General features: G+C 38.2%; 1 protein-coding gene across 2 annotated transcripts in view; it reads left to right on the top strand.

Annotated features, from left to right (window-relative positions):
- Positions 1-10,777, top strand: part of nek3 (NIMA related kinase 3) — a 28,607-nt gene extending 17,830 nt beyond the window's left edge. For both annotated transcript variants that reach the window (XM_060826805.1, XM_060826806.1), the window contains 5 exons: positions 2,864-2,975; positions 3,521-3,679; positions 3,772-3,906; positions 9,639-9,765; positions 10,641-10,777. In XM_060826805.1, the coding sequence (XP_060682788.1) occupies positions 2,864-2,975; positions 3,521-3,679; positions 3,772-3,906; positions 9,639-9,765; positions 10,641-10,710 (603 nt within the window). In that variant the 3' untranslated portion in view covers positions 10,711-10,777. The remainder of the gene's footprint in view (positions 1-2,863; positions 2,976-3,520; positions 3,680-3,771; positions 3,907-9,638; positions 9,766-10,640) is intronic.
- Positions 10,778-12,808: the final 2,031 nt, after the last annotated feature.

Genomic DNA, 12,808 nt, shown 5'->3' on the forward strand with positions numbered 1-12,808 from the left:
TACTGCAACTTGCAAAGTACATATCGCATATAAACATTAGAATAACAGATATAAAGAATTTCAATCTGACCGTGATTCTCCCTCCTAAACATTATTGTGTGTTCCCTGCTAGAAAGTGGAGGATTCATACACCCCATTTTAATAGCCTCTTGATGTTGACTGTTTGAATTTGCACATCAGAAATTGTCATTTGGTTGGAGGGACATTTCTGGCATTTGGGGGAAGATGTGCAGACATTTTGAGAGTGGTGTGACAATGCTACGGCTTTAATGATGTATTTTGTCCTGGTTTCTTTTAAGAGAGAGATTGGTTGAGAGATGCCGAGCAGAATGTTAACGTAAACAGTTTGTGAGACCTTGGGTTTTTTTCAAAGTTGTAACAGTAGAATCAGCCTGGATGGGCAGGTCTCACAGAACAGGATTTCTATTCTTTTTAGTTTCTTGGGTTTGATTTTAAGCAGAAGCTGAAGTTCTGAAGAAGTAGAAGCTATTCTTCCCCCTCGCCCAGTTACAGCTAGAAGTTGGTGTTTCTCTTCCTATCCTGGGCATTGCATGTGAAATAATCTGATTTCTCAATTTGCCTTTTTGCCAAGGAGTATTTTTCTGGGATGTTACTATATTGGAACAGTTAATTAGCAATGGTTACTGTTTGTTTGTTAAGTTTTCCAGTAGAGTTTTGTTATTCTAAGCACTTCTTTCCTTTGTTATATTTTAACTATAGTGTTTGAATAAATTATGAATGCTTAATGTTGAGTAGTTTGATCAGTCAAATTGCATCTGGAACACAACACTTTACATTTGCCTTTAAAATAAGAACAAATTAGGGTCTAGGCAACCTTAAAATATTTTAAGGGGGTCTGGTCCAGAACAACAGAAAAATCTATAAAGAAAGTAAGCTACATTGTCTATGAATTGCATGAGTCTCAAGAGCTCAGTTGAGATTGTTTACGTAAAAGACTAAATTATCACATTTCATATCATACTGAATTGACTAACATAGATCTTCATGTTTGATGAAATACTGTAGAACATTTGCTGATCAATTCCATTTTGCATAACTGCCTAGTGTTGTTATTCTTCCCACTACCATTAACAATCTAATTCCTCCAGATGCATTAATTTATTTCATCCATTATTACAAGCATTACTGTTAAGGCAAAAATGAAATAAAAACTGTGAGCAATAAATTTAAATCAGGAGATTATTGTCATTCTGAAAACTTCTAACAACAACTTTACATTTCTATCCAGGCATAAATATTTCCCTCATCTTGACCCTCTTATTTTTCTCTTCCTTTTTGTAAGCATTGAGGTTGCCCATGATTCTCAGTTAATATAAAATGGCTGCTTATGGTTTTTATTTGACATTAAAAATGGCTGAAGAAGATTGTTCACTGAAGCAGTAATTTACACAGTCAGAATTGTAGCCTTTGTACTCATAGTAACCAGATAAGATATAAAGTGTCTCATAAAAATCACACAATGGAATGTTTTTAAGAAGAAGCAAAAATTAGCCACTGCTTATACAGTGATAGTTTTGATCCTTGGAAGCACTGATAGCAGCCCTTCTTGCAAGTTAATTTAAAGTTTTCTGTTTAGTATATGATAGATGGAGAAAGAATCTTGACTCAGATTAGTTAAGGTCCCTTGGGTGATTATAATCACATATACACATAAATGTATAAATAATAGAATTTTAAATATTACTAACATCAACGGATTTAACTGAATTCCTGTGGACAGAGAGCCTTAGATAGAAGGGAGAAGCCAACACTCTACAGAGAGAATTGAATAATGGGTGCAGAAGTCAGCTGTATTAGAATTTAGTTGAATAAGATGTATTGTGAATGCCCAAGGATAGGTGATAAGAGCATCTGGAGATCATGACAAGATTGATCACTGAAAATCAGAAAGGTGTCACAGTCACATGATTGACGTGATTGGATGTGCATGTATTCAATCAATAACGTGATTGGTTTACAGTTGGTTTATAAACAGTATGATGGGCTGAAAACAAATGTATAAAAGTTTATATCTTCCCTTTGTTCAGTGAAGAACTTCTGGACCTACAGAGGCTTCCTTCCCACTGGTATAACATCAATACACTGTTTAATATTGGAAGTGAGGTTGGGGGTTGAATTAGGCATTTTGTCATTTTGCCCCAACAATCACCATGATTTAGAAACATTAAACATTCAGTATTTCCCACTTTAGAAGGGCAGGACTATACATATCCTAGTCAGCATTACTGATGTTTCCTGTAAAACATGGAGAGTAGCTGTAGCAAACAAGATTACCCATTATGTACAATTTGGACTTGCTCAGTACATACTTTTTGGTATGCTCATCACCTGAGTCAACTGGTGTAGAGTGAAGGTAGCTGTCACATTGGTAAATAGATAGCAGATCTTTAAGGTCTAAAGTGACAACAAGTTTCACATTCTGCCATAAGATGTCAAGTCTAATTGCCATAGCAGGATAATTCTGCTAAAATATTTGAAGAGGTGTGTAGCACGAGAGGTGATTTAAGTATGTCAATTTTGGAATCTGTACTGTAAATCAGGTCCCAAATATTAATAGATACCAGCATCAATATGCTGTCCAATTTGCAATGCCCATAGGAACAAATGCTTTATCAGTTGGTGAGGCAATTTATTTAAAAGAAAACTGAATGAACTGTGGGTACTGTAAATCAGAAACAGAAATTGCTGGAAAAACTCAGTAAGTCTGGCAGCATCAGTGGAGAGAAATCAGAGTTAATGTTTTGGGTCAAGTGATCTTTCCTCCAAACTGGCTATTTTTTTAATGTTGGTGTTTTTGTTTGATATTGTTTCCTTTTTTCTGTGTGACATGATATTATCTAAGGAAACCAGAGAGGCTTCACCAGATGTTAGAAAATGGAATCCAGCAGAAGGAGAAAGCATTGTCAAGAGCCTGGCTCAAAAAACATTAGAAGAAACAGCCTCTCAAATGGAAGGTAAAGTAGTTCTTTAAAGAAACCACTCTGTTTATATTTTCACCATGAAATGTCCAAATGTGGCAAATTACACCGGCATTGTTAGCCATCTTCAACAATAATGAAGTACCAAGCTTTCACTGTCACTTCTCATACTTATATTAACCCTGATATCTGTATGTTATTTTGTTGTAATTTACAAACATTTCCTTGTTGAAAGCACTCTGCATGACATACTTGATCTTTTCCATATTTACATCTTGCCATTTTTCCTTTCTTGTTGCTATTTTACAGTTCTATTTTGTGATGTTTGTTAATGCTGGCAGTACAATAAGTTAATTATACATTAATGAACTTATTGCAGATTGATTGGCAGATTGATTAACATAGGTATATATTCAGTTCTCTCTAGTTTTAAATGCCTGAGATTTGAATCCATGATCAAATTAAATTGTACATACTTTGTATAATTAGAAGAATTCGAAGAACTAAAATACTTCTATTTTCATTCTATCCTTGTGTATGTTCTGTGTTGAAATTTGTAACCATGTTTGTTTCATGACCAGTAACACCAAAGGGGGACCATGTGATAATCCAAAGTGGTAAAACCTCCTCCAGTGTGCCCAGCCGAAAGAAGTGGGGTGAATTTCCTCCAGAAACAGTGTTAAATGTACTTGAAAATGCAAAACTGACATCCAACATGGCTGTTGAGGACGTGTGCAGTGGTAACTTTCTCCCTGTCTTGTACATTTTGACAAAGATTTTTTGCAGGGATGTTCTGATTCATTTGGTGACATTGATACATTCCGTTCATTAGGTGATCATGTGACAATTTATCCTGAAAGTAATCCTCGAAAACAGTGGAGCCAACGTCCTCCTGAAACAGTGCTGCAATTCTTAAAGAATATTAACTCAAACTTTGCTTTTAAGACCTACACAGTAGATAAAGGAGGTAAGAATCTGGTTCAAAAATTATTTTCAAAGAAATTTTTTAAAGTGTTAATTAAATTCCTGGTAAAAATCGTAAATGTAGAATATGTATATATAACTGGACCATGCCAGTATCTTTGCAGTTTCTATGGTTTTTGTTTCCACAGTCATCAATTTTTCTCACTAAATTTGATTGTAATTTCATTTAGTATTTACATTCTCTGAAAATTGGTCATTGTGATATTTCCAATCTTTCTAGCTGTATCTTCCTGAAAATAGTGCTAATAAACTTAATCTAATTTTTAACAATATTCAATATCATACATTATAAGAAATTCAAGGTATTTTCCAATAAATATCTTAAATATTTCAGTGATCCAAATAGATCAGCAATGTTATGAAGATTTCCCTTGTGACTATTGACCATTATTCTGATGTTAGTGGTGAGTGCTGCATTTGTCAAAAGTGTAGCATTTTGTAAATTTGTATGTGGTTGCCAGCTAAACATATTTTGTGTTGCTATAATGTATGAGATCAGAATATAGAAGGCTGTGTTTGTTGCCACCCCATGTGTGGGGGCATGCACTCAGTCCATGCAGTCGCAATGTCTGGCGTCACTGCCAGGGAAAAACTTCATGCTTAAAGTTTAGATCGTTTGGCAGCCTGATGACTCTGAAATGTGGTATAAAACCATTGACCCAGAGGAGTACTCAGAAAGAGCCTCACCCACTGCCTAAGTTGCTGCCTAATGACCTGAGTGAAATGGCCAGTGAGGTCCCCCCAACCCTCCCTCCCCCCCCCCCCCCCCCCCCACAGGACGAGGCAGCAGTAAGAGGCCCATCACTTCTGGTTTTGTTATAGGTGACTGCTTCTGGTTTTGATAACAGTGTGGTGTGGGTGCACAATGATAACATCGACAACACCAACTTCCTGTAGGAATATGCATCAAGTATAGAAAAATAAAAGACGTGGATGGATCCATATATATGCTTTCTAAACTGATGGAACAAATAGCTATAACCATGGTATACTTTAATATGGCACATACCTTTATGGCAAAATCTTTAGAGCTCAGAATATCTTGTAATTGAAAAGAATCAGATGAAAAAGACATGTTTCAAATCTTATCCATAGATCCTTATTCAATCATGTCACTAATGCAAATTAACATTCCTAATATTGTGTTGACTCTCTGGCCATTATAAACCTCTTTCTGAAACAAAACATTTGAAATAATGTAAATAGAAAACAATTCTGTGAAAGTAGCTAAACTGTACCCATCCCTTTTTCAATACCCTTAACAGTTTTTGATAGTTCAAATTGCTTTGTTCTCAGGTGTGCTGTCTCATCAGCTTTAACTTGAGTCTTGTGTCACATCATTTTATGTTCCTTTGTAAATGTACAATCTGCGAGCTTTGTGTCCCTTAGTGTCACGTATTTGCTCGGCCCACTTCCTGTTTGATTCTTCTATGCAAGGGGAATCTCTTTTCGTTAACCCCCATAGCAAGCAGTATCTTTTCCTATAATGTTGAGATGCAGGTGCTGGACTGGGGTGGACAAAGTTGAAAAACACACAGTACCAGGTTATAGTCCAACAAATTTGTTTGAAAGTACTGGAAGCTTGTACTTTAAATAAACCTGTTGGACTATAACCTGGTGTTGTGTGATTTTTAACTTTATCTTTTCCTAGGCTTAGCACTTGCTCATTAGTGTCTAAGTGGCACCTCTGATGGCCACACCAAAATATCCACAATCTGGAAGACAACTCGACAGTAAATATTTGCAAAGTGCCTTCAACAAAATAAAGTGGGTGGCATGGTAACTCAGTGGTTAGCACTGCTGCCTCACAGCACCAGGGACCCGGGTTCAATTCCTGCCTCGGGTAACTGTCTGTGTGGAGTTTAACATTCTCCCTGTGTCTGCGTAGGTTTCCTCCGAGTGCCCCGGTTTCCTCCCACAATCCAAAGATGTGCAGGTTAGGTGAATTGGTCATGCTAAATTGCCCGTAATGTTAGGTGCAGGGGTAAATGTAGGGGAATGGGTCTGGGTGAGTTACTCTTCGGAGGGTCGGTGTGGATTTGTTGGGCTGAAGGGCCTGTTTCCACACTGTAGGGAATCTAATCTAATCTGGGGCACCTCACAGGAGCAGTATAAAGTAAAATTTAACACCAACCCATGTCTGAAGATATTAGGTCAGGTGACCAAAAGCTTGGTTGAAAAGAGAGGTCTTAAATAGTGTTTTAAAGGAGGATAGTGAATTATAGTGAGGTAAAGAGATATAAGGACAGTATTCCAGAGCTTAGGACTAGGCAGCCAAGGGTGTGGCCACCAGTGGTGGAGCACATAAATTCAGGGTGCTCAGGGCTCAAGTTGGAGGAGATCAGAGTTGTGCAGCTGCATTGGAGGGACTGAAATCAAGAGAGAAAATTCTAAAATCAAGGCAATGCCTGACTAGTACCAATAAAGGACAGCGAGCATTGGGGTGACTCGGGAGCAGGACATGGTCTGAATTGAAATGTGTAGAGTGGAGTTTCAGATAAATGTGGAATCCTAGCCAGGATAAAGCTGAAGCTAGAAGTCACAAATGAAATATTTTCTACAGCAGCTGTTAAGTAACGTTCGAAATAGGCAGTCTTTATGATGGTGAGAATGTGAAAGCAAGTGTGAGAACTAAGCATATCCAAAACTTCTCTTTTATAAAACAATTAAGGGGTAACCAGTGTAAAGATGTGAAAATTGCAGGTTGATTAAATTATAGAGTAGATCGGCGATCAGAGACAAATGATGATGAAAGAAGGCCAGGAAGAGGCTTATAGAGAAAAACTCAAATAGAAAAATATAGAAACATTGAAAGGATCTCACATTTTCACTATACATTAATGACTTGAATGAAAACTAGAGTTATATCCAAGTTTGTGGAGGCACAGTAAGTTGTCTGATTATAGATTAGATTACTTACAGTGTGGAAACAGGCCCTTCAGCCCAACAAGTCCACACCGACCTGCAATCCACCCAGACCCCTACATTTACCCCTTCACCTAACACTATGGACAATTTAGCAAGGCCAATTCACCTGTCCTTTGGACTGAGAGAGGAAACTGGAGCACCCGGAGGAAACCCCCACAGACACGGGGACAATATGCAAACTCCACACAGTCAGTCGCCTGAGGTGGGAATTGAACTCAGGTTTCTGGCGATGTGAGGCAGCAGTGCTAACCACTGGGAATTTTCAAAGGGAAACATGGATTAAGTGAGTGGTTGAATGAAGAAATGTGAAGTCATATACACTTTGGCTCTGATATTAGCTTTGGGAAGCTGAGTTTTAAAAGAGGAAAGGTCAATTAAGATGCTCATTGACACAGATCACTCAAAGTTAGGTGTATGCAAAAAAAGGAATCAAAGTATAATTTTAATAGATGTTAACCTTTATCTAAAGATGAGGGGAGATTGAAGCTCAAGATTCAGAAAGTGTTCTTGCAGCGATGCAAAGTATTGGTCAGATCATAACTGGAGTGCTACAGTCAGCACTGAACCGCAGGAGAGAGATTTTAATTTTGAAAAGGTTACAGCGCAGCTTCATTATGTCATGAAGCTTAAAGGATTAATTTATAAGGGCATGTTGCATAAAATTGGTTTTTAATTCATTGAGTTTGAAAGCTTGAAAGGTGATAAATGTATTCTGGATACAGAAGAACTGTTTCACCTGGCAGTTGAGACCAGAGTGAGATACAAGTAGATTGAACAGGGGTGATACCAAGATGTACAACTTCACATGAATTATTGTGGAAATCAAAAACTAACTCCCCTGAAATACTGACAGTTGTGATTTTCAAGACCACAATGATTAACTTTGTTAAATGAGAGAATCAAGGGATATGGTGCACGTAAATGGAGTTCAGGTACAGATCAGCTGTAATCTATTTGGCTGAACAGTCTTGAGGGCTGAATGGTCAACTGCTATTTTTTGCATTTCTTGAACAAGAAACGGGAGATAAGAAGTTGAAGAAACATGGACAAAGAAAGGAATAAAACTGGAACTTGGGACTCAAGAGAGTGTTGAATTACTGGAAAGATGCATTTACCATTCTGCTTTCATCTGTGACCAATATGTGATAAACTAGTTGTTAAAAATTAATTTACTACTTAATTGGGTGGCAGTTTGTAAATTTTCAATGTTGACAATCTGCATCTGTGTTTGATTCTAACATTACTTGATTGTATAGTTTTACATTACATCAGAAATACTGCAGGATTCCAAAGATCACTATTATGTAATGTTAGTTTTGTTTAAATCATTTAAACCATTTCCTCTATAGCAAAGATTAATGTGGACTGATTAAATTTATTCTTTAATGATGGACCTAATCTACATTAACAAGAGGCAATTACTTTATTCCACCATTGTAGCAGTTCAACATTTTTTGAATGTGTAGCATTCTGTATAACATTCTAAATACAAACTTTTAGACATTGCCGAGTCGATCAGGCATTGTAGCAACATGCATATGGAATTTTGTGTGTGACAGGAATTAGAGTAGTAGTTAATGAATGTTTTTCAGGCTGGAGGAAGGTTTGTAGTTCTCTGCAATCAGTATTGAGACCCTTTATGATATTTCCAATATGAGGGACTGACAATGTGGTGCACTGTGTAGGGGATAATTTCAATGTTTGTAGTTGATACAAAACTTGGAAGCAAAGAACAATAAGAAGAGGATCGTTTAGAACTTCAAAAGTACATTGATAGGTTAGTGGACTTAGTGTATAGGTGGCAGAAAGTTTCAATGTAGAAAAATGATTCAGCTTGAAGATTATGGAAAGATGACAAAAAAGGTAGAAATCTAAAGAGCATGTAAGAATATTGGAACCTGGATTTATATGAGCATGAATCATTGAAGGGGCAGGACAGATTGAGAGAGTAGTTAATAAACCATAGAGTATCCTGAGCCTTATTAACAGGGCATAGTCCTTAGGAGCCAACAAAAGGTTAGTTGAACTTGCTGGAGTATTGCGAACTATTCTGGCCATGTTTCAGGAAGGATATGAAGGCATTGGAGAAATTAGGAAAAAATAATGGGAATGATTTCATGGGTGAAGAACTTCAGTTATGAAGGAGGACTGGACAAGTTCAAGCTGTTTTCCTTGGAGAAGACGGAGAGGAAATCTGATTGAGGTGTCAAAAGCATGAAGGGTCTGGAAAAAGCAGATAGGGAGAATTTGTTCTCACTTGTGAAAGGATCAAATTCAGATCATAGCTAGTGGCGAAAAATGGAAGGAGATAAATATTTGATAACAGTGATCACGCATAACAAATGTATAATAAGAAGCTGTGGAATGTGGCTTAACCTAAATAGAGTATATAATGGCACACTTATTGCTGAAGAAAAATGGAAGGAAATTCCTGATCACAGTGGGATAATAGAAATGTAGGTGGTGACTTTGGCAATAGCCAATGGAAAAGAAAAGTGTGAAGAGAGTAAAATGCCTATTTTTTGGCAATCACTCATTTTGTAGTAAGACTAAAGTTGAATTTCACCCCATAGTGATAGAAGGTGGCTTTCAACAGAAGCCAGAAATTGCTAGGTTGCAAGTTAGTTGTGTAAATTTCTACTGACTAATTAGGTCCATATTGTTGTCTCAATTACATTATTTTGGTCTGTAAGGATGACTATCTAATGTATAATTTATATTTACAATAATTTGGAAGTTAATCTTTTGCTATTAACATTTGAAACAATATAATTTTTTTTTCTTTAGCATCAGGAACCTATCTCATTGGCCCACTATCAGCTGCCCTTGGGAAGACTGATAATGTTGATGGTGAAATGGAAACAATCGAGTTGGATCCAGAAAGATCGGAACCCAGATCTGATGATGAAGACACGTAAGTTTGAAAGCTGTCAGAGTTACTTGGATGTGCAGTCCAGAAAACAAGTGCAAATGCAACATATTTCGAGGAAAGTAATCCTCAAAAAATATATCGATCACATTGGTCTCTCCCTTATCACGATTACTGTAATATTTGTTCACTTCCAAAAACCCATCATTATATATGAGACCGCAACTCCAATCTAAGCCTCTGAAAAAAATCAATATGGGCAGAACTCCTACTGATTTGGCTTGAATATACAATTCAGCCCGATCAATTAATTCTAGTTTACAGATTGTGGATGACAGGAGAATTCTAGATGTCAAGGCCATTAGACCCATTTTGATTATTGAGAAAGACTCCAGTCCTTGAATTGCAGCATCCAATATTCCTATTCATTCTGTGATTTCTAAGCTGCCTCCCATGATTCCTGGACCATTGAAGGTTGAGATCTCTAACAAATTTGAACAATTATATTGATGGTATTCATACAAATTTAGAAACAATCCCGTTAAATTATGAGCCACACTATTTAATATTGTTGTGATTCCACCAATATGAATATTGCTTCATATTTTTCAGCTAGTTTCATACCTATCCTCAGTAGGTTGGTAAGGCCTAATGCTTCACCTTGGAGCAGATGCATTGTTGCAGCTTAATTGCCTAAACTTGCATACTTTAAAAGCCTAGAGCACAATTAAGTTTCTGACAACTTGTTCAGCCATTGGTATGTAGGAATATCTGTAGTACAAAGTATCCCAGCTTGCAGTTCAAAGTCTATTGCTGTAGTCTCATCCAGGTCAGGCCAGGGCAGAATAGACATTAAGGTTACCCTTTATTGTCCTGTGTCACAGTTGTAATGATGCTGATTTTTTTTTTCACTATTACAGAGACTTTGAAGAAACAAGTGAGCCAGATTGGGTGGACGAATTAAAGAATTTGCTGGAGAATAATATTTAAAGTGCTGTTCAAACTGAGTGAATAATGAAAATGCTAAAAAACAAAATAAAGCCTGTTTACCTTTGAACTCTTGTAGTCGTTAAATTTACCCTTTTTTTTTGCCAGCCCTAGCTGAAATCCATCAGAAAACTTTGGAAAGATATGTAGAGTTTACTCCAATTGAAGTTGCCATTTTAAAGTACTTATTCTGTGCTCAAGTTTCCCAGAACTCCATGTTTAAATTCTGACCCTGTCACAATACTGAAAGAGCTCTTATCGAAGTCACAAATTGTATGCTATGTATCTTTGAGCAAGGTAAATGGTCTCTCATCACTGTGCCCGTGACATGTTTGCCTACATCAGCCTTCTCCAGGTGCACTTTTGCTGTTATCTAGCTGGATGTGTTATACTCACCTGGTTCTGCTGGCTACGTCAATAGGAGAAAGTGAGGACTGTGGATGCTGGAGATCAGAGCTGAAAATATGTTGCTGGAAAAGCGCAGCAGTTCAGGCAGCATCCAAGGAGCAGGAGAATCGATGTTTCGGGCATGGGCCCTTCTTCCTGAAGAAGGGTTCATGCCCAAAACGTCGATTCTCCTGCTTCTTGGATGCTGCCTGACCTGCTGCGCTTTTCCAGCAACACATTTTCAGCGCTGGCCAAGTCAATAGCCTGTAATGGCTTCCTGCTACAGCATTGTTATCTCAAGTGTCCTCAATGTTTTACACTGGGGACCCCTTTTTTCTTACTAACACGCATTTCTGGATTAGAGTGATGCTGGAAAAGCACAGCAGTTCAGGCAGCATCCGAGGAGCAGGAAAGTTGACGTTTCGGGCAAAAGCCCTTCATCAGGAATACAGGCAGAGTGCCTGAAGGATGGAGAGATAAATGAGGTGGGGGAGGGGAGAAAGTAGCATAGAGTAAAATAGGTGAATGGGGGTGGGGATGAAGGTGATAGGTCAGGGAGGTGGGGGTGGGATGAAGGTGATAGGTCAAAGAGGAGGGTGGAGTGGATAGGTGGCAAGGAAGATAGGCAGGTAGGACAAGTCATAGGGACAGTGCTGAGCTGGAAGTTTGGAACTGGGGTGAGGTGGGGGAAGGGGAAATGAGGAAACTGGTGAAATCCACATTGGTGCCCCGGGGTTGAAGTATTCCGAGGCAGAAAATGAGGCATTCTTCCTCCAGGCTCCGGGTGGTGAGGGACCAGCGGAGTGGGAGGGAGAGGTGAAATGTTGGGCCACAGGGCAGTATGGTTGATTGGTGCAGGTGTCCCAGAGATGTTCTGCTAGGAGGTGTCCAGTCTCCCCAATATAAGGGAGACCACATCGGGAGTAACGGATACCAACACGCAGCCTCTTGGCAACTTTGAAAAAGCTACAATAACTTTCATAGGAACACCCTCTACACCAATTTCTACCTCATGACAACTCTGTTTAGTTTTCTGAACAGTCAAACCTCTTGTCTAACTTAATGAGCTTCTGACTATGCTCCACACACCCCCTAGACTGCATTTATCTACATTTATTATGTAGCCTAAGGCTGGCCTGCCTCCACTCATCTGTCATTGTAACCTTCATTGTTGCCTTTCTTTGATTTTTCATTCGTGAGATGTCAGTGTCACTGGGAAATTGTTATTGCCCATTTTGATTGCCCTTGAGGTGATGAACCATCTCCAAGAAACATTGGGCACAAAAGAGAAAACCCTGTTTCTTTCTTAAAAGTTTTATTGGTGGATTTCAACCAGGCTTCTAGCAAACAATGCAGATTTAATGCACCCAGTGCAATGTCGGTGCACCCACAGTACTGAACATGATGGTGAGTTTTAAGTAAGTACTGACAGGGAAAGTGGTTGGTTAGGGGGTAGGAGTGGTGGTGCAGGAGGGTTGACAAACCAAATTTTGTGAATGTTTGTAAGGAAGCTGAGATTAAATGATAATAGGGATAATGTTGCAAAGCAAAATGAGATAATAATTGAAGAAGAAAATGAAACATGGGTCTGGAGCAGATGTCACTGAGAATAGCAGAATCATCATCATCAGCTCTTGTCCCAAATCGAAAGGCCATAACAAATAGGAACAGAATTATGCAATTCAGCCCATCAATTCTGTTTCAACATTTGATC

Source organism: Hemiscyllium ocellatum, chromosome 6, assembly GCF_020745735.1.
Source record: "Hemiscyllium ocellatum isolate sHemOce1 chromosome 6, sHemOce1.pat.X.cur, whole genome shotgun sequence".
NCBI lineage: Eukaryota > Metazoa > Chordata > Chondrichthyes > Orectolobiformes > Hemiscylliidae > Hemiscyllium > Hemiscyllium ocellatum.